Source organism: Centruroides vittatus, unplaced genomic scaffold, assembly GCF_030686945.1.
Source record: "Centruroides vittatus isolate TY-2023 unplaced genomic scaffold, ASM3068694v2 contig_3068, whole genome shotgun sequence".
In the NCBI taxonomy this organism is placed as follows: Eukaryota; Metazoa; Arthropoda; class Arachnida; order Scorpiones; family Buthidae; genus Centruroides; species Centruroides vittatus.
The window spans coordinates 70938-98084 of NW_027121971.1; the positions used below are offsets into that span (position 1 = coordinate 70938).

The following is a 27147-nucleotide window of genomic DNA, read 5'->3' on the forward strand; positions in this document are numbered from 1 at the left end:
ATGAGGCGTATGTATGAGGGGAAAGGTTAACAAATAAATGCAACAAAAAAAAATGATGAGGAGCCGAAATTTTATTTCTTCAAATTAACCTCCAAAAAATCACTTATAATTACAAAGCACTAGTTTCACGACAGACTTCGATTTAATCTTCATTACAGCCTTTGGGTTAGCTTCGAACAGTCTTCCAGAGAAGTTTGTTTTGACCTACTTAAAAATCGATATTTCAATTTGATTAATGTTTCCTTCGGGGGGTTTGCATATACAAGAGAAATAGAGAGATATAGAGAGAGATATACTACTTGTGGATAATCACGCAGAGAAACAATGTCACACGTATAGCACAGTTACTGATTTATAAATATATTTAAATATACAGTGACCACAAGTTTGAAGCTTTTTTTTAAAACTGTTCACAATGTGTTTTTTTTTTTTACGGGCAAATGGATGGTACCTGGGATCGCCGGAGACCGGCTGCTCTCGTCCCCGCATCCGAACGACGGTTTCCCCATTCTCCTCTAAAGCGGAAGAATAATTTTGTTAAATACCCACTGGCAAGTTGGGTTCTCTTCGGAAATCATACGGTGATGCACTGCGTGAATATGTTTAAAAATGCTTCGGATCGAAGCTTTTTGTCTTTTACAAATACTAATCCTTTGAGGATGTGATTTGTTTCGATTAATGTTCCATTTAACAAGATTTTTGTATTAAAAAATATCTAAGGAAAGGAACATCAATAAATTAAAATGAATTGAGCATACACTGCGTAATAATAATAATAATAATTATAATAATAATAACCGGCATAAAACAAACTTTAAAATGAGCACATTCAATTTTTGCATCTATATATATATAATTAGATAATACAATATTTCTTTTAAAAAATAACAAGATTAATAAACTTCTTTGTCCACTTCATACAAATGTCATGATCTTAGCAAAAAAGAACAATGAAACTACTTTGAAAAAGGCATATTTTGTCAATTAAGCAACAAATTAACTCACCAAAACTTTTACAAATACATTTTTTTTTTGAATTTGGATGGTGATATAAATAATATACATTTTGATTTAACTGCATCTTAGAACTGTTTTAACAAAACTGTGAATTCAATTTCCCCCTTTAACAATGACATTTTAGTGAATTAAGTGATGGCAATTCACACGACACAAAGTGTACAAAAATATATCTTGGTCAGTTCTAGCACAGCATTATTTTTTTTTTGTGAATTTTTTTCCAAAAATTGTCATTAAACAAGAACACATGCTTGAAGCCATTGGTTAATACACGTCAAACATTTTTTTTTGTCTCATTAGGAACTAGAATAAACAGATTAACTATTTACAGAAACGAGTTCACCTATTACGTTCCTTTAAATGTCCCCCCTTCACAAAGTTACGTCGGCGATTTAGTAAAAACAAACAAACGAATAATAAAAAGATCCTCCCGCGCCGCCTTCATCCGCGTACGGTTCGGTTTCGACTCGTGTTCGATTAATCTCATTAGGTACTCTTAAAAAATTTACCTTACCTAAGTGCATTAAAGCATTTATATCCAGGTATTTGGCCGTTGTGGACTTTGAAAACAAAACAATTTTTTTTAACCTGATGATCCATCTAAAGATAGGAAACATCACAGACAAGAAACTGGCTAGATGATTCCAAAAAAAGGCAACAGAATATATATATATATATGTATATTTTTATATTAAAGTCCATTAAACCAAAGGTTTAAACAGAGGCAATAAACTGCAAGCACCTGGTCCTAATTTTCTTGAATATTGCATTGCTTGTTTGTTCTTTCTTCCCTGTAATTTTAAATAAAAAAAAAAATAATATTTAAGAGTGTATTCTGTAAATAGTGTGTTTATTCGTGCTGAATATATTGGTAATTAATAAATGAAAATACTTTTATTAGTCAAAAGAAAATAACTGGATTGAGAAATGAGAAATTAAATTCTTGTTTCTCAAGCAGTCAACTACAGTGCAATAGTGATTTACAGAATCATGTTTTATAGTTTAAATATAAATAGTAATTTTCAAGTTATTGTATTAAATCTTTGTACATACAAGTGCTTTAACTGTACAAAGATTTTTATTTTGATGCCGATTCGTAAAACTTAATCCTTTCCATGAATTTGTGCCGAGTCCAGAGAGGTAGTTAACAGGAGTCCTTTCGAGGAATGACTTGTAGACCCCACCTGCGGGCCCAATGTAACCTGCTTAAATTCGTTTAAGTTTTGGTGGGGACAGAACATTTTGCTTTATATATATATATATATATATATTAAAGATTATGTAACAAAAGTCTTATGAACTCACCAAAACAACTATACACAATAAAATTCCTCCCCTATACAATGCATATAAATTAGAATAAAAGTTAAAAAACATAAAATTGCAATATTGTTAAAACAATTTATATGCATCAAACAGGCTGTAAAACTTACATTAATACTCATATAAAAGTTGTCCTCTGAACTCATACATTTCCATAAAGTAATTGATTTTAATTTATACAAATTTTCATGTGTTCGTGCACTCTGCCAATGGAATCTCTGTAAATCACAATAGCATTGTATCTTGAAATCAAGTGTGTGAGTAAGCACTACTACTTTTACTCCATCAATTATAAAATTATAACATACAGTAGAGTGTCGTTTATCTGAACACCGGTTATCCGAATGCTTTCCAGTCGGACTGTGTCGTGCTGAATCAAAATTTTTTGATACTAGATTTACTTCTAAAGTATAATTTTTAACGATACAATAGCCTCGAATATTATTATAAAAATTTTCGTTAGGCTTAAAATCGACGAAAACTCAACACGAAGTGACACGCAACGGAGAAAAATTTCAACATTGAACAGGTTAATATATTTTTTTGCACATAATCAATTTTCCGAAAAATCAGTTATCCTAACAACCCCAGTCCCCAATTCATTCCGAAAAATGACTCTCTACTGTATAAAATAAAATATTTTACGGGAATGCAATTTTTCTATATTTTACTCAAACTATGATGTAATGCAGCATAATCTCTCTAATCAGACATATATCAGACCAATGGGTGTCAAATTACTGGATTTTGTATGCATGTACTCACAGTACAGTAAAAAAAAAATGCACTTTACTCATAGCTTATTTTATCGTATCAACCACAATTATGACCGTTTTGCTAACCAAACAAGTAGCAACTACATATAAATCTGTCTCTGTTACATTCATCAAGTGATAGCATGAAAAGTTCGTGTGTGCCACCATGAAGAGTGAGAGGCAAGTGATGGACTGTACAGACTACTGTAATATAATAATTTGAATGAGCAAATATTTATTGCGACATCATCACAAAGCCAAGCTGTAATTTTTAATAATATTTTTAATTTATTTAATTTAAAATATATGCTCTCCATCTCAAATCAGTCGTGTCTTGCCCCTGTACATCATACTTTTCCTGTTAGCAATAGAGTCGTGCCAGTCATCTAACTCCTTTCAGGGAAAACTTTTTGAATTGGAAGTTTGTATATAGTTAATCTGGGTCTCTTACCCCTAAACTTTCCATATCTGGTCTCGGTTTTTATCTATCTAATTCTGTTCTCGAGATTAAGGAAGAACAGGCAAACAGACAGCCGACAGTGGGAATTTGTGTCTAGTTTTTTTCAAATTGCAGCCCAACAACAAATATTATGCATTGTTTTAAAATTTTTGTAAGAGTTTTTAGTTAAACACAACTGAAATCATAAGATTAACAGATGTGTTTATACAGTTTGAATTGTTTTCCTTGGAGAAGAAACGATTGAAAAATAGTGTGTATTAATAGTAAAATTGTTTAAATATACTATTAATATATTTAAACAATTTTCTCTCAATCTTTGACTTTATTTCTCTTGTTGACACTTGATTTGCAAGAATTCTAGTGCTTCCAGATTATGTAAAGTGAAAAAAGTAAATTTTATAGGATTTACATTTGAAGAGCTTCCTTAACTGATCTTACATTCCTAATTTTTCTCCTTAAATTTTTGTTTTGAAACCAATTTTTGTATTTTATCACTTAATATAATCAACTTCATTTCTAATCTATTATGGTACAAACTCAAATTTGATGCAAGTTTAATGCAAAAGAGAAAAATATTTTCTGGATCCCGGTCAAGATAGTCTGGATTTTTGGAGTTATATCTTGGAAAGGGTGATATTAAGACCCTAGGTTCCTTTGACTTTTATGTTTAGTTCTTTATGCACAGGTCTACAGCACTGAAGTTCCTAACTGCCTCATTTGTGCTGTTATACATATATAAATGTCTGTTATTTGCTTACATAAGTGCACAATTCAAAAGAGCATTACAATGCAGGAAAACTTTACTTTTCTCTTAAATATAGAACTTTAATTTAAACATTTTGATAACATTTTTAAAGAAATTATTTACCTAACAGCATTTCCCCGTATTTTTATCTTGTGTAGCAATGCGCAGTTTGTCAGATGATTCTGTTTGATCCTTCAGTGCCATTTGCTGTTTAAAAAATATTGACAGTAATGAAATTTATAAATTTGAAAACAAAATTTTAAATGCAACTAGAAGTACCATTTTCAAAATGTATTATTTAATATATATAAGAATAAAACTACCACCTTGTTTAAGATAGCTTCTGCTAAATGAAAAAAGGCTTCTTCGATATTGATATTTGCTTTTGCACTTGTTTCTAAGAAGGTTACATCGTGGTCTCGTGCAATCTAAAATAAGTCTCTCTTGTTAAATTTGATTGAAATGGCATTAAAATTTCAAAAAATTCCTACAAATTACCGATTCTCCTCTTTCTTTGCTGATCATTCTTTTGTCTTCCATATCACATTTGTTACCGAGAATCATCTTCTCGACGTCTTCGGTGGCATGCTGAAAATGTGAATTATGTAGAAATTAATGTAAGAAATTCAGAAGTAAAATAATTACAATATTGCACAAACTGAACATATTCCTTACGTCGTCGATATTCCTTAACCATTTTGCGATGTTGTCGAAACTCTTTGGATTAGTAATGTCGTACACTAACATAATGCCCATAGCACCGCGATAATATGAAGTAGTAATTGTATGAAATCTCTCTTGGCCTGCTGTATCCCTACAGAAATAATAATTCTGTATTAATAATTAATCATGTTAGATTACTACTTTATTAACATTATACAATTAAATAACTTTAGAATAACAAATGTGTAGGGGTTATACTTTTTTTATATTTCTGTACAAATTAATTAAATATAAGAATAATTTTGGTATTTATTTACACAGAACTAACATATTCACAAAGCATTTTAAACTGATTATTTATAAAAACTGGTTAGTAGAAACTAATCAAATGAAAGCTAAAATCTGATGGGTTTCTATGTATCATAGGCAAGCAATTGACTACATAAAAATAAAAGGAAATTATAGAAAGTATCAACCTACATCAAGACCATTTAAAATATTATATTCAAACAGTCGTTACATCAGAAACAACTGCATAATTGCTTAGAAACACATGGTTACATCATCTTTTATACAAATACATTTTAGTAATTTACATTAAAGATCAGTAATTATTAACAAAGTACTACATACCTAAAAATGCTTTGCTGAAGAAATTTATAAAAAAAAAACCTTTTTCAAACTATTTTGAAAGTAAAAGCTTTTACAGAAAATAATTTAAAGAAAAGCATAGATTAGTGACGAAAATATTTTAAACTCAAGTTTCTAAAATAAATTTTAAGAGACCATTCAAACAACAGTATTTACACTTCAGAATTTTAAATGTTATTTTACATGTAACAGTGAACTAATTATAGCACATCTGCTCAGCACATAAATTTTAAAATCATTATTTCAAAGCTTTTTATTTTACAATCTCGTGCACAAAATTTCAATTATAAGAAATTCGTAGCGATACGGCAACGTAATGTATAGGTGATCTGTGGGAAGACCATGCCCCTATTTGGGTCTTAGATACACAAAGAAACCCCAGAAAACTCTACATGGCCAACCCCCATTGGTCACGCACGAACCCAATAATTTCTAGTATTCAGCAGTTTTATCCACTTGGCCACTAGTGGGTTTGAAAGAAATTTGGGAGCGAGGAATAATGTAAATAAGAAAATTCATAGATTTAAAACTTTTTAAGGGTTATAGCACATTATACAGTGTATATGTATATACAGTATAAAAATATAAATGCAAAATATTAATAAATATTGTATTATTCCAAACTAAATTAAATGTATTTCTAGAGAGTAAAATGATATACAAATGAAATATTTAATAAAGTATCAGAAGTTATCAAATTTCTTATTTGAAATTTGATACGACTATCTCAAACGTTAAATTAACTACTTATTACGGTGTTGTCTACATACGGTAATTGTAATTTCAATAATTGTCTTTCTTTTGAATATATAATTAGAATTATCTTGCTAAAAGATAGTTTTTAATAAAAAAATTAGTCCTAAAATAACAATATACACAAAACGCACCTTTGCTTAACTATTTAGGTTGTGCTATTTGATATGCAGAAACAAATTAATGACTTCATCAGTTTAAAAAGTAAATATAGTTAAATCTAACAATAAAATGTTTGAATGGATCTGAAGCCAAAAGTGTAAAAAGGTTCACACTGTCATACAAATGAACAAATAATCATCAAAGCAAAATGTTGTATGCTTCATATTAAATGACGCAAACAGTTAGAGTATGATTGAAAACATTTCAAATACTAGTCGCAAAAAGATTCATGTAAAATCCACACAAAAATGGTTCAAAATGAAATTATTGATAAGAGGGGAAAAAACACAAATAACCCAAAAACATGCATGGTTTTCTTTTTATTACATATCATTGTTTTGTTGTTAAAAGTGATTACCACTTAAAATAGTTGCTCTGCTACATAAATGCACAAAGAAAATAGAAGACTTATTAATATAAGTTGTATGATACAACAAAGACATTCACACATCACAAGTATTTGTAAAAATGTAATATAATATTTGTAGAGATTGTTTATTAAGAAGTTACAAGCAATTATAATTTAATTTAGAAATTCTTTATAAGGAAAAGACTATCAAAAAGAAAATATTGAATAATAATGTACAGTATTACATCAAACTTGCGTCAAAATTCAGTTGCTTAAATTTGGGATATTCTTTCTGTTCTTTGAGCTTACTATAAAGTTTCATTTCTTTTGTATTTTCTGTTACATACACATCGGTAAATAACAACAATATATTTACTTTAAAATATAGTTTCAAGAGAATTAATTATCATTAAAGTTTTTCCCTCTTCAAAAAATTTAATAGGTGCATCTTAAATTTAAAAGTTTATGCTGCTTATATAAATAAATAGTTAAGTTAAACTATTTTTTGAAAGTAAAAAGTTTTTGGGTTAATTAAGTTAACTTAAATAAATAGTTAAATTAGAAATGAAGCTGTAAAAGTACAATATATTTTTGGAAATCTTGGGCAGGGTGCTATGACATGCAGTAGCACAAGCGAGTCCTTGTTAGTATGAGGACTTTGGTTGTATGAATTCAACAGTATCCACGACAGAGTTACCAACATACTCCCTCTAAACGCTTCAGAAACTTATTTGGATAAGGTGCAGCTCTCGGCCAAAATTTGTGAAACAACGCACAAAAAAAAAAAAAAAAAAACCTAATTGTGCCAATATATTCATTACTACTTCAAAAACAACTCAAAACAATAAGTTTTTTTAAACTTACCATATTTGTAATTTAATCTTCTTCCCTTTTAATTCTATTGTCTTAATCTTGAAATCAATACCTGAAAAATTATAAGCAAATTTATAAATTAATGTTTGTATAAAAGTGGCTCATTCTCAAAATTTTTAATTAGAACTCTCAAAATTGGTAATTATGGAACATTAAATATGCCATATTTAGTCTAAAAAAATAATAATGATTATTATATTTAATAACCTCTGCTAGTTTATCATCGTAAACTGCACTTAAGACAGCTTTATATTAATTCTCGACATGAACTAAATAACAAACGAGAACGTTTGTAAGTAGTTCACGAGTTCATACCGATATCTAAAAATGTCAAACAATTATAACGACATCTGATCAATAAAACAATCTGCAATCGAGGCAACGTCAAAAGTAGTTTATTAAATGGTTATTTTTATATTATTACAAAATACCATGATTTGTTTGTATAAAAATCTGAACTATACAAACAACTTTAGAACACTAGAACAACTGCAGCGATGGAAAGTATCGGCGTTAAATTACATTTACCACAAATCTAAAGTAGGATGAGAAACCATTTATACTACTTTACGGATTCAAACTATTACAGCAAATTTATTACTAACAATAAACAGGCAATTTACGTAAGATCTATAATATGGCAGCAATGTATTCTGAATTTAATGTTTTGGTTTCAAACGTCGCTTTGATGATAAATTATATTTCCTTTCTGAACGAAAAAAAACCTTGGAATAATCAAAATAAACACACAGGGTGGTCCAAATGGCAGTTAACTAAAGTATTCCCCTGTTAACCGACTTGGACCACTCTACTTAGAAGATTTTGTGATGTATTAAACCAAATCAATCATATTAAGAATAGTCTTCTTCAATGATTCTAAAATCGATAATGCTAATTAAATACATGATTTAATGAAACCGTTTATAAATTAGAGGATCTTGTGCAAACCGATTTTACTGTTAAAAAGATACAGAATCATATAAAATGACAATCTGTAAAACAACGATTGAACAGATTCTCAAATTTCAGCATAGTGAATCATCAGTTTTAAATTTAAATATTTAATAATTTTTCCGTAATTGTGTTATATACTTTCGATAGTATCGTCGGCTGAATTATTTTAGTTCCACGTTTGTCTATAGTTTAATTAATTTTATAAAAATTATTCAACAGAATAAAAATACAAAATTCTCCGCAGCTGACAAATTGGAGAAACCCTTCACTTTCAATACTATTTTCTAACAAAGCTTTCCGGCATTTTCACCTAAAAATATCTCAAAGTTATACGAAGTCAAAATGGAAGTAATTAAATTTAAATCGTTTCGGTTGAAACTGCATTTTGTTATTGCAATTGCGATGGTACATTAGATACGAAGGCACATTGCGGATTTGTGGCACTCGGGGCAATATACTTTAAAAGCATGCACGGATGATTGATAAAATAGCAATTTCTAAACATTTCCCCACTTAATCACAATTTAAAAAAAAAAATTATTTACTATTAAGAAAGAGGTATATAAATTCTGTCTAGCACCCATAGTATTTGCCCATCTCCCTCACTACATCTGAATGTATGGAAGTTTCACAAGCATATTTTTTCTGGATATCACCTATAATTATTATTTTAATTTAAATTCGTTTTATAACAATGCATTTAAATTATTTATATACTTTAATTTTTACTCTGGAATATTCTGTGTGTGTTTAGCCTTTGAACAGACTATCTTTCACTGGAACAATTGAAACAAACTCTGCAAGAGATAAACAGTTAATACAAAATCAATTTCTACATTTATTGATTATATATACATAGACAATTTGATTAATTGATATAAACACACAAAGTAACAAATCTGGTACTTGTTTGACTTGTATTAAATGTTAACAGTACTTTAATATTTGTTAACACGTACAAGCGGAATTAATGCACACAAAAATAAAATTAGTATTCACTATTATTAGAAAATAACGGAACATCTCATTACTCTAATGGCTTTTAATGAAAATAAAGAAGGTAAAAGTACTTCTTTTTCAAAAAAAAAAAAAAAAACTTTCATTTAGTCATTATTAGAGCTTTTCTTAGTCTAAACAAGTTTGAGAAGTTATCGACTGCCATTATACTTTTAAGTGCAATTTTAAAATATTCTAATCAAAATCATGGCAAATAATTAGACGTGTTAAAGAAGCTCCTCGAACAAATCCAATTGAAACTGTTTATCTCCGAGTGAAAATCCAAGTGCTTTCATCTCTTGTCGACCGATAACAAGCGTATAGACAAGAATACTTGTATTCAGTGTAAAAGTCATTTGAATTGCAAGTTATTATTATTATAAAGTATAAAATATGTAGTTTTTATAAAAATCTGCTAATAATCTAGTTTATTTTGTAATTAAAAAAAGAATTATGTTGTATATGTCTGTCTGTCTGTCTACAGAATATTCATAAGTACACCCAGTAAATGCTTTGAATTGAAGTAGGTTAATATGAAGACTTGTTATTCAATCTTTCGGCACAACTGAACTGGTTCGGTCATTGTTTTTTAATTGATTGAATCAATCAAGTGGTTACTTAATTCCAAACAGAATAAATAAATATACACAATGTTTCAAAATGTTAATACTTTTATTGTATTCGACTGTTATTTAACGAGCGATTGAAGAGAAACTGGAAAAAACTGCCATATTTATAAAATACTAAGAAGGCATTTTAGAGATGATGAAGTATAAATATTTAAGGACCACAATCCCAACAGAAAATGAACTAAAAACATTATGAATTATGGAAAAAAGAAAATTATAACTGATACTTGTTTTTAAAGCTAAAAATAATATACGACAAACCATGTTTCATGAATTCAAAATTATATTTTTTTTAATTGTCGGATCAACTATTTTAAACCAAATTATAATGTAATGACTATTAAAAGTGTATATATACTCTTGGATAGCTAGCAATATAATAATTATTAAAATATAGCGCACAGATTTTTGAAAAATTTCATAAATCAACAAAATTATAGAGATGAATGTGGACATTGTATGAGGAAAAATCATGTTAAGTAATCTTGAGTTATAGTAAATATAAAACTAACATAAAAGTAAGCTATACAGAATACATAATCGTAAAATCTTAGTGTTAAAATATTATAAATAATAAAATACTTAAAGATGATACTTTAAGAACCTATAATTATGCTAGATTCTATAATTTAATTAAGTAACAATTAATTTAAATTCCAGACACAAAAACACAAAAAAAACTTTGCATGTTTTGATAAGAGTCTCGTATAAGTTATTTTTCATCAAACAGGATTTACAAAACTTATTCAGCAAAAATTTTGAGTTAATCAATGCACTATTAATGGTGGGTGAAGTTTAAATAATGTTTTTGACCCGGTGAACAAGCCATCTTCAAGCACAGACAGTTGAAAATACAATGCCAAGACGGAACAGATCCCAAAGAGGTAGACAATTAAAGTAGGTGAATTATGACAATGGCTAATGTAAAAGACTAAGGAGATTTCAAGCAGATAGAAGAATGTACACTTTCCCACTGTTTATATACACAGATATTCCACTTTCAACCGTCCACGTCCAAAGACAGCCCATTAACGGGGTTAAAAACATTTAGTGTTATTTGAACTTAGCCCACTGTTAAAGGTGCATCTATTAATTCAGAAGAGCAACAACAGTGGCTAGTCATTCCTTAAGTAACATTCTATTTCCTAGAGCAACATAAATGGCCTTAAGATAGCCCAATAAGAATTCAACAGTTTGAGTGAATATTTAAATCTTTACGTATCTGTGTCTTAAACACAAACCAATAAAAACTTCCATTCACAATATATCATCCAAAGGCAACTGATCTTAATGATATCTTGTTCAGATAAATACAAGTGTGTTAAACTGTAAATATGACATTGAAATAAACTAGTTCATTCTTTTTACAGAATGTTAAAATTGTGTAAATAAAATTCATTTCCTATGATTAATATAGAAATTTATTTATTTTCCTCATTTAATTATCAAATAAAATAAGTATAAATCTTATTTCCTTCATTTTTAAACTTTTAAGTAATAAAATATAATAAATTTTGCATTAATTCTATAAATGTAACAGTCAGTATAGTGAGCTAATATGCTAATCTATAAGGACAAATATTAAATAATGCAGCTGAATCTCATCAATTTACATATATCGTACATTTTATGCATGCTTGTTAACTATGTCTAAAATAAGGTAAAAATAAATACAGTCAAACCGGTTTTTATGCGCGATTTTTATTTGTGCAATTTTTTTAATGCGAATTTTTAATTTGTGCGGTATAGTTGGCGACTAGTCTCGTGCGATTCGTCATGTCTTACGTTGACTTATTATAGCTAAATAAACTTATTATAGCATAAATGCACTTATTATAGTAATATTATTGCATGAATATGCGAAAAATGAAATAATTTACTTTTTAAGTCAACAAAACACCACCTGGACAAAAATATGTAAAACAGACAATAGACCAGACGATGCAGTCAAGTGCTGACATCTGTTGTCAATAAATTCTATTTCGTACGGTTTTGAGTTATTTTCTATGTGAGACTTTTTTTAATTGTGTCGCGAAAACTATTATTTACAGCCATTCGTGAAGTTTCGTGAGATTTTTTTTATGCGTTTTTTTTAATGCGGTCCCTATCCCCCGCATAAAAACAGGTTTGACTGTATTCCTATCAGTATCACGTTGCAATTTTTATGCAAAGAAGTCACGTTTTGACAGTTCGTTTTTTGCGATACTTTGCAATTTTACGTGTGGCATTAAAACAATCTGTACTACACGAGTGGCAAGTTTACTACACAATGTGCCACCTTTTCATGAAATTATAATGCTCTCAGATTTAAGAAACTGTAGTCTAATCAACAAACTGTATGAAATTTAGTGGTAGAAAATAATCAGTCAAAATGTCTTCTAATAATATACATTCATTACTTAGACCAAGATAGTTGTGCAAAACACTATCCCAATATATAAATCCTGTGCTAAATGAGATTAATGACTAGCATGTAAAAAAATACCTTTCAAAAATAAATGCTTAATTTGCATGAAGTGGTTTCATGACCTGTAGATCATTAAAAAAAATCATGTTGCACAATGTAAATGGATTTAGGTTTTTCTATTTACTGTAAGTGCTATCATTCACTCTCATTTATCATAAACAAAGGAAAGAGCATCAATGATTAGTGCAAAAACTGTCAATGATGTTAACGCTATTTCAACGAATAAGCAAAACATATGGATTAACAAAATACAAGTTCTTTCAGCAATGTACAAGATCATCATCAAGCAAATCAATCTTAGAATGATGAAGTAAATCTGAAAATATAACATTAAAACTGACAAACTTTCACAAGCTGCATTACATAGTAATTATGTATATTACAAGTTCTACTCAAACTAGAATTATTAACTGACAAACTACCTTGCACACTTTCCCAGTTGTATAATGTTTCTTGTACTCCAAAATTGAAGTCTAAGCAAATGTTTTTGGCTTTAAACAGAGCTGACATATTTCATTATTAATCATTACTATTACCAATATATGCCACAGCCATATATACTCGAAAGGAACAGCATATATTTTTGTACTAAAAAATGCTTGGTCCCTCTATAGTAAGTAATTAACACTAATGATGTATATTTATCAAAATATCTGACGGGAAAACAACAGAACCTCTCTTCCTTTTGAAGGACTGTCCACAAATGGTCTTTTGCATGATAAAATACAATCATCATGAACTGTTTATAGTTCATGATATAGTTAGGTTAAATATAAACAAAAATGTTTCAAGAAAAGACTAAATTCATTGGAGTGAAACTAAGAAAATAAATGGATGAATTACAATCTGATATTTCTAAATCTGTCAGAAGAGTTTTATACTACATAGTTTGTGGGAAAAAATTCATTTAGCATTTAGTCACAGATCCACAACGAAAATATTAAAATAAAAAAAAAACTTCAGCAGCAACTACTAAAACAATGTGCTAGACATAACAGTCTAAATCAGATTTGCATTAATATCAGTAGATATTCCTCTTCACACATTGAAAAAACTCAAGAATTTTCTGGAGAAATATACCCAAAAAATCATTCCATATGAATCTACATTCCTAAAAAACTGTGTTCCCTTTTGTTGAAAAGTAAGTCTAAAAAACATACATCAAGTGCAAAACAACTACTGTATATTTGGATATTAACTAATGAAACAATGGATTCAATAGAACAATATATAGCAAGTGCAATTGATGGTGTTTTGTCACTTGAATGTTTCTGTACCATTCCTTTTGATAACAAAAGATTTAGGAAAAATCATCATCAGAGCATAACTAAGGTTTCCGACGATGCTTTGGATATTTTTGAGGCTCGAGGGAATCCAACGATTCCAATTAATATAGCGCATTTCTATTTGTCAGCAACACTGCTCTACACATGATGGCTGCAGAAGGTTTGAAATCTTAAATACAGAGCTTTTGTACTTTATTTGTCTAGCTCATGATCTATACTGTGCATGAAACTATACAGGACCAATATTCAAATATAGATTCACTGTTAGCAAACATTAAGAAAATATTTCCAAGATTCCTAGTCAAAAGCTTATCTCCAAATTACCTGTACTCCCCAACTTACTATCACACATTGAAAAGACATGATTACAGGCAGTGTTTTACTATTTAGACAATTTTGATGAAATAAATGTTGTCGGTATCTTTAAACTCAATGCTGCTGCTGCAATTAGGCACTCAAGAATTGCTTAACAGAGGCTCAATAAAAACGTTTCTAGTCTATGGAAAACTAGAAGTGGCAAGATTCAATAGCCAAAATAACAAAGAGCACGCTGCAGGACATACTTCAGAGAATTTCAGGATTCCAAACTACATATAATATTTAAGATCCATTAGCCATGATATCAGATACAAGTATCAAAGCAAATATAGATGAGGTGTCCTGTTCCCAGTTTTCCTCAATCACTTCCTGCAATCCAGAAAGCATTCAAAACTGGCCAAGTCAAAATAGATGCTTAAAAATCATTGCATTAATAAAATCCAATAATTTTTAGTGCAAATAATTATATTTTAACATGATTTTTTGTATGATTGTTCTTTTATCGGTGAATATTTCAGACAAGCAATCGAGTCTGATGAACCTAAAGAAATTTTAACGATCTATTTCACCATTATCACTTCTATTTCTATCTTCAATTGTGTGTCTACTCAACTAAACTCTTTTCCAAATTTTGTTTTTTAAATATTAAAAATGTAGCAATAAGGATAAATATTTTATAATCATTGATTTCCCATCTTCATAAAATGCTCTAACCTTTAAAAACAACAATGTACACAAATGTCAAATTATTTTGCATATTTTCCTTCCATAGATAAAGCATTGCAGTGTTCAAAAAACTCATCTTTGCTCAATTTTAAACAAAGTCAGTACATTCAATAATCAACATAAGCAACACACACAAACATTGATAGAGCATATAGCAGGTATGATTATAAAATGAACTTTCATAGTAAATTTTGATATTTTATACATGCAAGAAGCGAGATTTTTCATTTTAAAATATAAACTATTTTACAGATAAATGAACAGATTAGCCTAAAATAGCCTCTATTTATAGCAATCCTAAAGTAATTCAATATATTCAGTGTATTAAACTGGAAATTTAATTGAAATTTTGTGTTAGAGCACCAACCCCTTTATAAAGGGAGTTATTCTACATATCATACATGCTGATAGTAGTAACTTGATAATGTGCACTTGTATTAATACTTTTTAAAACTCTTAAATTGCATGCATTTAAATACATATAACTGCATGCATACAACTATACATATTTAAGATAAAAAATAATACATTTAAGATAGAAAAAAAAATAGCATCTACCTAGAATTAATATTAAATCAACTTTATTCAAATTTCATTATACTTTTTCTTATTATCCAGGCATAATTTCAAAATAATGAGGAAGGAAGTTAATTCTTGATTAGCTACGATAATGAAAGGAAAAACCGTGAATGCATTTAAGTATATATATTACATTCTATATCATTTACTTTGTTTAAATGCATTTTAAGAATTTACAACGTTTACAAAAGGAAAAAAAAATTAGAGCAAAACAATAATACTATTAATGTAATAGACATAATGGACATAAGCAACTTAATTATAGTTATTGAAAATACAATCAAATATTTTATAGCAATCCTAAAATTGGAAGTGAATTATTTATCGCCATTATATAAATCTTAATAAAAGGAATCAATAATTTATTACCTTATCATGCAGACAAAAAAAGGCAAGAGGAATAAAAATAAAACACTATCTACGCATATGAGTAATATATTATTTATTAGACTACGCAATTGCTTCTGTATAAACACAAATACAAACCACCCCTCCATCTATACAACTACTTAAACAAACAATACTACTAATCCAAAGTGCAAAACTTCCTCTCATCTGTTTTATAATTTCATACTTAAATGAGCAAGAATATTAATAATTAAAATTTGCCAAAATTATTTCTTATATATTTTATATAGTTGCTTCTATTCATTTCGTTAAAAAAAAAAAATCAGACAATCGAATACATTTCCTGTTACTTTTTAAATACAGAATAACCCAAACAGACAGTCGTAGGTATTACAAATGCTAAAAATACGTTTATTTGAATATAACGTCCGAGACATTTCAATAATCAATAAGCGAACGTTAATATCAAGTATAACGAGCTGGTCAGTCTTTTCACTTACAAAAAGGATCCTTAACATGTGATCCGAAATATCAATAGAAGGCTTGTTCGATAACTGCATATAAATTCTTCCAAGTACGAATGTTATTAAATTTTTTTTTATACTACTGTAATTGTGTCTACTAGTTTTTCTTCTTTCTGCACTTTTATGACCGATAACAGGTTACAATTTATTTCATGACTAGAAAAGGAATATTTGTTCTGCTTGCTTATTAACCCTTCGAGCGTAAATGATGACATTGTTATGCCAAAGGAAATTTTCGGCAGACATTTTACATATGTGCAGGAATGTATTTCCTTTATATTAACCGAAAAATTATTTTGTGATTAAACGAAAACTAAATTTCACATAGATTTTTTACATAGAAATTTTATATCGTCTTGTATATTCAAAATTTTAAAACAGACGAGCATTGGTTAAAACGTAAATACAGGAAGTTTGAATTTCTAGTGAAATATTTATTTTCATTAAAAAATAAATAAATAAAAGTACTACATCACACAGGTGCTTGAACCTTAAAACTGCACACAAATGACCTGAAACTCCACTAGTTTAACCAGGTTTAACTTTGAATCTATTATGACAATTTCAATGCTGTATTTACAAAAGGAAACATCAGATAAAGCCCAATTGTTTATGTTAATTAGTTTATATCTAAGACAGTAAGTAGCAACAGTTAATGGATATAACATTGGGAGCTAAACTGATACTTCATAGTAAGTTGATAACCTAAGAGTTCAAAACCCAGTCTTTTCTTTACTGGGTTAAAATGTACTGTACAAAGTTTAATATATAATCTGCAATAACTATATATGTTTTTTTAATTTTAAAGTATTAAAATTTAAAAAATTTATATATAGTCAGTCCTATTTGCATCTATATTAAAAGCAATATTCGATAAATATTTATTAGGCAACTTTACTAATGTAAATATTTTAAAATAGTTTAGAGAGAAAACAATGTAAATTTACAATGAAAAACTTACAAATCAATATTCTATATTACGGTTAATCACAAAATCACGACTAAAAATACTGCATTGATTAAAAAAAAAATTAAATTTTTAATCTTCACTTTGATATTCGGAATCTATAATTCTGCTGAAGCAGCAGAAATAATCAAAATATACTAAAACACATCTTTACTGTTTCTCTATCATATCTCTAACATATTAAAGAAGTTTTTAGTGTGAAATTTTAGAAATTTGATCAGTTATTGATGCACAAAACAAAAATTAACTACAGGAACGAAAAAGAAAAGTAAAAATCAATTTAATACGATATTAAGGAGTAGAATTTTAAACTTCAAAGAGTGGAATTTGGTACTTTCATCGAGACCGTCTCGATTATTACGCAAGCAAGAATAATCTAGTCGGAGCATAAATTTAGCGACACGTTGATTAAGAAGTATTTTTCCAAATCAATATTTATACAAAATATGAAGTATTATCGAAGAAATTTTATTTTCTAAAAGCCATTTTTTTAATGTTATGTTTACTAATTTTAAACATAAAAATTATAACCATTTATAAATACTAAAGATTTCAGATATATTAAATTAAAATAATACAAAATTATACTAATAAAAAAGAAATGCAACTAATGTCTAAAAAGATTTAAAGACAAAGTCTAATATTAGTATGTCACCAATTGGTTTATCTGGACAATTATTTTGCAAGTGTTTTTGCATTTAAAAATACATAAATTTATTTGATAAACTTGTGTATTTCTTTAGAAATATGAAATAAAATTATAGCATATGTTTACATTAACAAGGAATTAAAATTATACTCGATTTACAATACAAATATACGCCGCAAGATCATCAAAAACATCCTTCCCGTCACGTCAAGATTTTACATAAAATATAAAAAAAGGAATCTGCATGTAAAAATCTATAATAATTGCAGTCAAAATAAATAAAGTATTATTAAATCAGATAGAATATTATTGTTTTCTTCAGAAAATAGGATTTAGTAGTAGTAAATCAAGCAAAAATAAACGAAAGACTACATTCAACATTGAGTAAACAAAACATTGCCTGTTTATAGTAAAATTTATATAAATTTATCCAATAAACTTATAAACTAATTAAAAATGTGCTCATATCTAGATATTATTAACAAATTAAAACTAGATGATTTCTTATTTAAACAAACAAAACTTGAAGGATTTGAGTGTAAAATGTACACAGAATTATCCTTACTAATAAGCTACACTACCTAATGTACTGTACTGTACATCTTGTGAAATGATCATAAGTGTCAATTTACACTCATGCAGTGAAGGCAAAGTCACCCAGTCAACCCCATAATTTTGTCCGATAAAGCAAAAACAACAAAAGAATTTGACTGCATCTCTCTCAAAACTAAATTCACATGAGATTCACCTTTTGCACCCAAACCTTTCAATTATCAAAAACATCCTTCCCATCATGCAGTATCAGTGTAAAAGCTGCACACAGAAGCAACAATCAGCTATAATGATAATCATAAAATAAACTTTTATAAATTCTCATTAAATAATCTGACACTAATTTTTACCAAAATAAAAGTAAAATAAAAAACAAAAAAAAAAAATAGAAAATTTGCTAAAGTAATTGCCTAACTAAAATCAAACATATATTGTGTTTATTGTAATAAACAACACAGCAGAAGACGAAAAAGCTACAGACAAAGACAACATCCAACGGTAAGCACTGTCTATCGAAAAGAAAAGGATTACTATAGAATTAAAAATTGCACTCTATGTATGTTGAAATATTACGTACACGTGTGTGTGGTATTGCATTGTTGTTCAAATAATAATAAAATGACAAGTTCTTCCAGATTTATTCTGTAGATACACAACCAAACGATTGCCTCAAATATATATATATATTATATATATATATATATATATACATATACACATATACATAGACACACACACGTGAAAGACATCAGCCGTACACAAGGTGTACGGCTGATGTCTTTCACGTGTGTGTGTCTATGTATATGTCTATGTACACAAGGTGTATAGCCTGCAGAAAAGAGGGTAAGGAAAAGAGGGAGGAGATAGACAGTAGAGAAAGGTAGGATCCCTCTGAACGGTGTACGTACGGCTACTGTACCCTCTACATTTGATGTTTGATACACTTAGATTTATTCCCTTAATAGCTGCCACTTAATAACAACAATCGCACTTAATTCCCGAACACAAGTAACAATTTCCCTCTAATAAAGAGTGCATCCACAAGACGAAAAACTTATAAACAGTGCAATATTTATTAGAATATGGCGTAATAATTCCGGACTTTTATCAAACATTTCGCAGTCATTGGGTATATCGACATACAGAAACCACTTCGAAAGGAAATCATTTCGAGAAGGAAGTACAACATAAATTGTGCAATAATTTAGAAATTTTTAATTTATATTTATGAAATTTAAATGAAGGAAAAAAACAATATATAAAATGTAATTCCTAAACTTTAAAAATCATTGCATAAATATTTAGTAGCAGTTACCTTTAGGTCATTCATATATAAACGTGTATATAGATAATTTACCTAAAGTTAACTCCTACACAAGCTTCAAGCACGAATTGAATGAGTAAAGAACCATGTTACATCAATTTTCAATGGAGTCAGACAAGTAGATCTCACCTACAAGGAATTTATATAAAAAATTCAAGCAACAACACAAAAAGCATTTAAAATTATAAAAATTCCATTCGTTTAAAACTCTAAACGGAATTAAATTCGTCTGAACTACGCCGCGACGATATTTTTTTTTTCTTTTTAGGCCTAAGTTACTACGCACGAGAAATGAAGAAAAACCGTTAAATGCACTCACCTATCGTCGATATAAAAGTCGTATTGAAAGCGTCGTCCGAAAACCTGAACAATATACAAGTCTTTCCCACGCCCGAATCACCGATCAGGAGTAATTTGAAAAGCAAATCGTAGGTCCTCTTCGCCATGTTGAATAACAACACGGCCGAATGCTTAACAACGGGATAACAGTACCGAACTTACGGATTAAAATCAATACTATTCGTTCTTACGTAAACTAGCGATATACAGTAACGTATATACTTAATAAATTAGATAAAATTAATTGTAGAATTTTCCTTTCCGTTTCTGCTATCTCCGAATTCGTCGGCAGACGATTAATCAGCATTTGATCAGACTTTTCTCGCTACTCCGTACGAACCTAACACGTACCGTACGCGAGATTTTTGATTGATTGCGTCATTTGCTCAATATCGTCTGGTTACGTGACGTCGTCTGGATTTGTCGTGTTATTACGATTATTATTATTATTATCGCCACTCGATTTTATTTTAATATTAAAATAAACTGAAAGGTTGTAGATTTCGTCTATTTTTTTTAAATTTTTTTATTTTTCGTGTAATAAAGATAATTTTGTTTTATGTATTTATGTATATAATGGCGCCATTCTTAGAAAAATACGTTAAAATTTTACCAAAATATATATTATAATAATTAATTTTATCTAGGAGTGGGAGTTATTACGTAACACAAAGAATACAGTGTTATAATTAATTATATGTAAATCTGTTATGACGTCATTTCGTTTTTAAACGGTCGTTTTTACCTGTACTATAATTCTAGAGATTTATAATGTTTAAAATAATATATTTTTTAAAATTTATTCGTGTTTTTAATAAATTGATAAAAATTAATTTAATAATTTTTTAAAGATACGTTATTTAAAATTTTAAATACGTGACGTCATTTTGCGGTTTTGATTTTAAAAAATTTTTAAACCAATGTTTTTCTTGCCTTGCGGATAATTTTCGTCGCTGAAATAATACTTTATCCGTTAGCTATAGCGGTAGAATAAATTGTTTACATTACCTATTCAACATGCAATGTGGACTCTCTAAATATAATTAATCACATCCTGATTCGAATATAAATATTAGTTCTTATTTTAGAAAAAAGTTTTTAATTTGTAATAAATATCCTTTCCGATAGATGGCGCTAATCTGTAGTACTTCCACGATTACTATAAGGGTTCGCTCTTTAATAGCGGTCGTTCCGCGTCGCCGCTACTACGGGAGTGCGCTGCTGTTTGCAGGCATTTAGGAACGACGGTGAAAGAAAGAAAGATGACGGCACCCGCACTATCGATAGTATGGTGACGGAGGAATCTATAATTCTAAAATATGAGCTTTTAAAGGCAAAAGAAGGGTCCCAATTGTAAAATTTAACCATAGAATAGATTATTTGTTGAAAGAGCATTCAAAATAGACACGAAAAAAATTAGAATGCCGACTACCATTCGAAAAAAATTCGAAAAGACACATCACCGCGTGCACTAACTTGCGCTTTCAAACTCCTAAATTTTCATTCATAAAACCACATAATGGACCCCGAAACGAAACTACAGTAGAGCATCGATTATCCTACTCAATTGGGGACTGGGGTTGGTCGGATAACTGAAAAGTCGGATAACCGAAAAGTATGAAAAAATACATTATTAGTATAGTGTATTAGGCCTGGTTTAAATACTAGCCTCCCTTTCATGGTCGAGCCAGTGCTGCCAGCTAAAACATGCAAAAATTTAACAAGAATAATATTAAAGTAGCCAAGACATAACCAAATATTGTAGCGCCACATCACTAGCGGACATTTGAATTTGCCGATTAGAACGTGGTCGGTTAACCGATAAGTCGGTTAATCGGGGGTCGGATAATCGATGCTCTACTGTATCTGAGCCATGGAGGACGCCATGTTGCTTTCCACTGTAAACTACTGCTACAAACGGCCGTTTTTGCTGTTTGACGGCGCGCACTCCAACCGGAATTTAGGAACGCGTTCCGCAGGAAATTTTAAACGGATGTCGCTCGCGCGGAGTTACGCGGAGGAATAAAAGAACGCACTCTAAGAATATAAGGTTAGAAAAACTGTATAGAGACAAGTTCTGCCACCAGGTCGGCGCTATCAGCAACTCGGGCCTAGAGTACCTATATTATGATATAGGTACTCTACTCGGACCTATTTTCATCCAGAGTACTGTATGTGGCACAACGCACAATATAGCATTAAACTGTACACAGTATATACATGTATCGTGCATATGTAGTGTATATTGATGCACACAAATTGAATGTATTTTCGTCGGATAATAAAACTCTGATTTACATACATTTTATGTTAAAATAACAAGTTTAAAACTAAATACAATATTATTTCTTGTTAACACAAAATATCACATCCTTTTATTTCTTCATAAAGATGTCGTGAACATTAATGAATATTATAAGTTTCTCAGTAGATAAAAGTTTATTCTATTAGTTACTTACAATTTAGATAGTTTCCTAGCATTTTTATTGATCACTGTATTACTTATAGAGTCAACTTCTCTCGTAAAAAATGAATTCTTGTGGCTGCACGAAACCGAATTATGTATGAAACTAATTGTACATAATGATTTTTGATATCATTGATATCATCAAATATTCTAACAATAACAAATTTCTTATTTCTTCTGTGTACTGAGAAATGTGTTTTTCACAGAACGGTAGTAAATGCAGCAGCTGTTTGGAAGGATGCAGGAGTCTTCATAGCTTTTGGTAACGGTCGTCCCTGCAATTTTCTCTCTTGGTTCCTTCTGTTCCTGGAAAAAATAGAAGGAATTCCGTCTTGTCTTAGTGTTGGTTGTAAACGCTTCTCCGTATGTTTTGCCCCTTAAAATAGTTTTTCTTATTTGCTGTAGTGAAAGATAGTCCCTCTTTAACGTCAGCTTTGATTTCAAAGCCTTAACTATAGATAAAACTACACTTTCTATTTCTGATGGTATTAAATCCATGCAGAACGCCTACGTAAAAATTAAAAATTGATTTGCTACAAGATACCATTAACCGCTTCCAGCTCGACTTTCTGATGATGATTTTCGCATTCGCTTTTATCCACTCGTTGCCAATGAGAATCGGGGTAACCGAAACAATCCTCGGAAAGATCGAGAACAATATCCGAATAGTTTGTTTCTTGGTAACTTTCCCAGTCACAACCAAAGAAATCATCATTATCAGAATCAAACTGCTCCTCACGCGACAATTCTGGCTTTCTATAAACAATACAGAAAATGAGATAAAAATATTACCTGTTACCTATTAAATACGTATTAAATAAATACAAGAGTTTTACCTGTCGAGACGATTGCCAACAGCTTCCAGCTCAACTTCCCCATCACGCGATACCTGAGGATTCTCGCATTCGTCGCAACGAAAACAAATATCAACTTGTTGCGAATTAGAATCGCCATAGCCGAAACAATCCTCAGCAAGATCGAGAAGAATTTCACAATAATTTGTTTCTTGGTAATTTTCCAAGTCAAAACTGAAGAAATCATCCGCATAATCCAGTTTTCCATCCACATCTCCACTTATCAGTGCATCTTCCACAAATCTCTCCATATCGAAATCTGAAAAACACAACTCGTCAATTATTTGTGTCTTAGGGTCATTCGCCATCTCTCATCGTCGATGATCGGTTCCATCGAAGGTCGCCTCGCAATATAAAATTAAATTAATCAAGCGTATATTTTTCATAGATTTATGTATTATTATATGTTATTAATTCAGTAGCGTAGCGAACATAACTGGGGCCCGGGGCATAACTGGGGCCAGGGGCATAACTGGCGCCCGACACTTTATGTTTCTGGAGGGGGAGAGGGGCGCCAATATAGTTTGTCTCGGAGACCATTTGAGCGCCCCTCTGCGAGTGGCGCCCGGTGCATGATACACCCCTTGCACCCCCGTCGCTACGCCACTGTATTAATTAATTAATTAACCTCGTCCATGTTTGCACCGTGATAAAATATATTCTATTCCAAATCAGTGTAAGATATAGAAATTTATCTCGAAATTAAGTTTAAGTACGCTCTTAATTAAGTTTAAGTACCTTATCATTTACCTAATGACAAATTTCGAGATCGGTAATTCTATTTTTATAAAGATATTTGTACAGTGTATTGTGTAGTCTGTCAAAATGTTACTCACCTTTATATTCAGCGCAATTAAACTCGATAAATAACGCAGAAAATCTCCAAAACGTCTTTCGCATTCGAAAATCGCCCACTTTCGCAACAAAGAAAGTGAAAAGTATTGTTGCCCACATTCTTGCGTTTCGGCGTGACGTCAAAGCCGATGTACAAAAATACACGAGATTTTTAATATCCGATGCATATTTATTTCTCTTTTAACGATCCTTATTACGAATGAGTATTGTACATTAATTGCTGTGCTTTTTAAACATTAAAAAAAAATCTTTGAAAATCTTCAAATTCGATCGTGGAGTTCCTCAAAGCCTTTTGTACCCAAAGAACATAATAGCGAGGTTGAGGTCGAAGTTTTAAACGCGAAAACGTGTACGTCGGACGTTCAGCGCCGTTTTCCTGTAAGCCTAGAAGTTTGACAATGGCGTTTTGAATGTCGAGCACGATTCCACTGACTTTCCAAACGCCATTGCCAAACTTCTAGTATTAGAGGAAAGCGGCGCCGAACGTCCGACGTACACGTTTTCGCGTTGAAAACTTCGGCCTCAACCTCGCTAATCCGTCAAGTCTTCCACAATGCCGGCCAATCGAGAATTTCTTTGGATATTTAGCACGAAGAGTATAAAGGAAAGGTTGGAAAGCGAAAAAGATCACACATCTGATCAACAGTCTAAATCACCCTCAGCAGAACAATACAGAATACATCATACCTTTTTGTCTGTTGAGATTCGTTTAATTTTGGCAAACGTTTCAACCTAGTAAATAGGCCATCTTCAAAGGCCATTTTGCTTGGAACATCTTTACCGTTAAATATCGTTCCAAAATAGAATACAATAACAACAACGTTTAAATATTTGAATATCAAGCAAAAATAATGAATAACAGTAAAATACAAAATAAATAACTCAAAAAATATTAGGAGTTTCTAACAAACTTATCGAAGATATTTGCACGCTTTATTACGGTCGTTTATTAATTAAGTAAAAAAAGAATCGACAATATAAGCAAACTGTATTAAAAATACGGCAACGAGCTACGTAAAGTTCCCGGCAAAATAATTTAAACTTGTGATATCGCCATCTGTTATTACATTTTATTAAAAAATACTTTTTATATTAAATTCGATTATTATAAAATGGCAAAAACACTTAATTTTGAAGCTACAGATGAGTTTTGTATTAAAAGTGTTGTAGTTACGGCTAACAGAAATTTTAGCCGATTGTAGATCCAAAGCTGTCTTTGTTGTCGACACTCCTGAGTTCGTACCCCAAGCATTCGCCGTACGTGGGTGTCAGCCCACCCGGGGCGCGAGGAAATATTTCGTCCCCCTCTTAAATAAAATACGGGGAATCCGTCAGTACTGTCTGTACTGACTTGACAACACCGTCTGTACTGTACAGGCGGTGTTGTCACACGCTACAATGAGCAAGATGTCATTACTATACATTCATTTAAAGAAAGGGATCCCCAGTTTCGTCACAGAATAATAATGAAAATACTTCCTTCTCTTTCAATGGTCGAATCGTAGTTGATTATAAAATATGAAATGAAATGAGTTCAATAGTTTTTATTAAATAGTTTTAGTTACTGCTAACAGAAATTAGCCGCTTGTAGATCCACAGCGTCTTGTACGACACTCGTGAGTTCGTACCCCAAAATTCGCTCTATACTGAGGTTTTCGAATCGTTTTTTCATTGCTTCGTTCTAGACCACGTCTCAGCACCAAGTGAAGGATTTTGTTCTACTTGTCCGTTTATATCCATTTTCTTATCACCTTAGTTTTGATCTCCCAGAAGTAGTAGCTATTCATTCTCTGTCAACGACCTATCCGGAAATTTATCCGTTACGATTATAAACGCTAATAACGAGTAAAATCATTAAATTCGATTCCACACGAGACCACGCACTCTCTTTTCACTCCGTCAACTTTTAGATCACCAATATTTAACAGAATCAATACCTCTTATATAAAAGCTATCATGCCAAACTCCGTTTCTTAACTTACAACAATCACTGTTACGTAAGGACGCATACCATTACTTGTATACAGAGTCGGACTTGCTTTCAAGAAGCTTTTAACGTTACCTGAAATTTTTTAACTTCCCAGCAAAAAAAACTTTTTTAAAGAGTAGTCAAAAGTAGCCAACTCAGAAAACATTCTTTTTTTTTATAAATAACCTGATATTTGACGATAAAATCAAAAAGACACCCTGAATGGGTAAAAATGTAAAAATTCAAGGTAAAAACCTTGAATTTACAATATAACATTAATATAGATGATTTATACAACGAGATAGTTATAGTTAAAGAAGAAAGTAACAAGTTTAATGGAAAATTTAAGTGTTCCAGAAAAATGGGTGAAAATTTTGAATCTATTGCCAAACTTAATCGAATTATTGTCATTTTTCCCGACTATTCCAGCTACTAATGACTTTTGTAGAAAGTGTTTTCTCTCGTATGAACGTGTTTTGGACAAAAAATTGAAATAAATGTTCTGTAAAATTAATAAATAGTGAATTGATAGTTAAGTTGAATTCAAAGGAATCGTGCCAATAGATGTATACAACAGTACTAAAAGATGAAAA

At 30.2% G+C, this 27147-nt stretch overlaps 1 protein-coding gene across 2 annotated transcripts; it reads right to left on the bottom strand.

The window, feature by feature from the left end:
- Positions 1-53: 53 nt before the first annotated feature.
- Positions 54-20767, bottom strand: LOC136972952 (ras-related protein Rab-10-like). 2 transcript variants are annotated; one of them, XM_067267613.1, is made up of 7 exons: positions 20390-20767; positions 7743-7803; positions 4976-5114; positions 4799-4888; positions 4624-4728; positions 4424-4507; positions 54-1808 (listed from the first exon to the last, which is right to left on the bottom strand). In XM_067267613.1, exons 1-6 carry the CDS (start codon positions 20514-20516, stop codon positions 4424-4426), a joined length of 606 nt encoding a protein of 201 aa, XP_067123714.1. In that variant the 5' UTR covers positions 20517-20767; the 3' UTR covers positions 54-1808. The 2 variants fall into 2 exon arrangements, with proteins under 2 accessions (XP_067123714.1, XP_067123715.1); XM_067267614.1 differs by having other exon boundaries at positions 4627-4728; positions 20390-20759.
- Positions 20768-27147: the final 6380 nt, after the last annotated feature.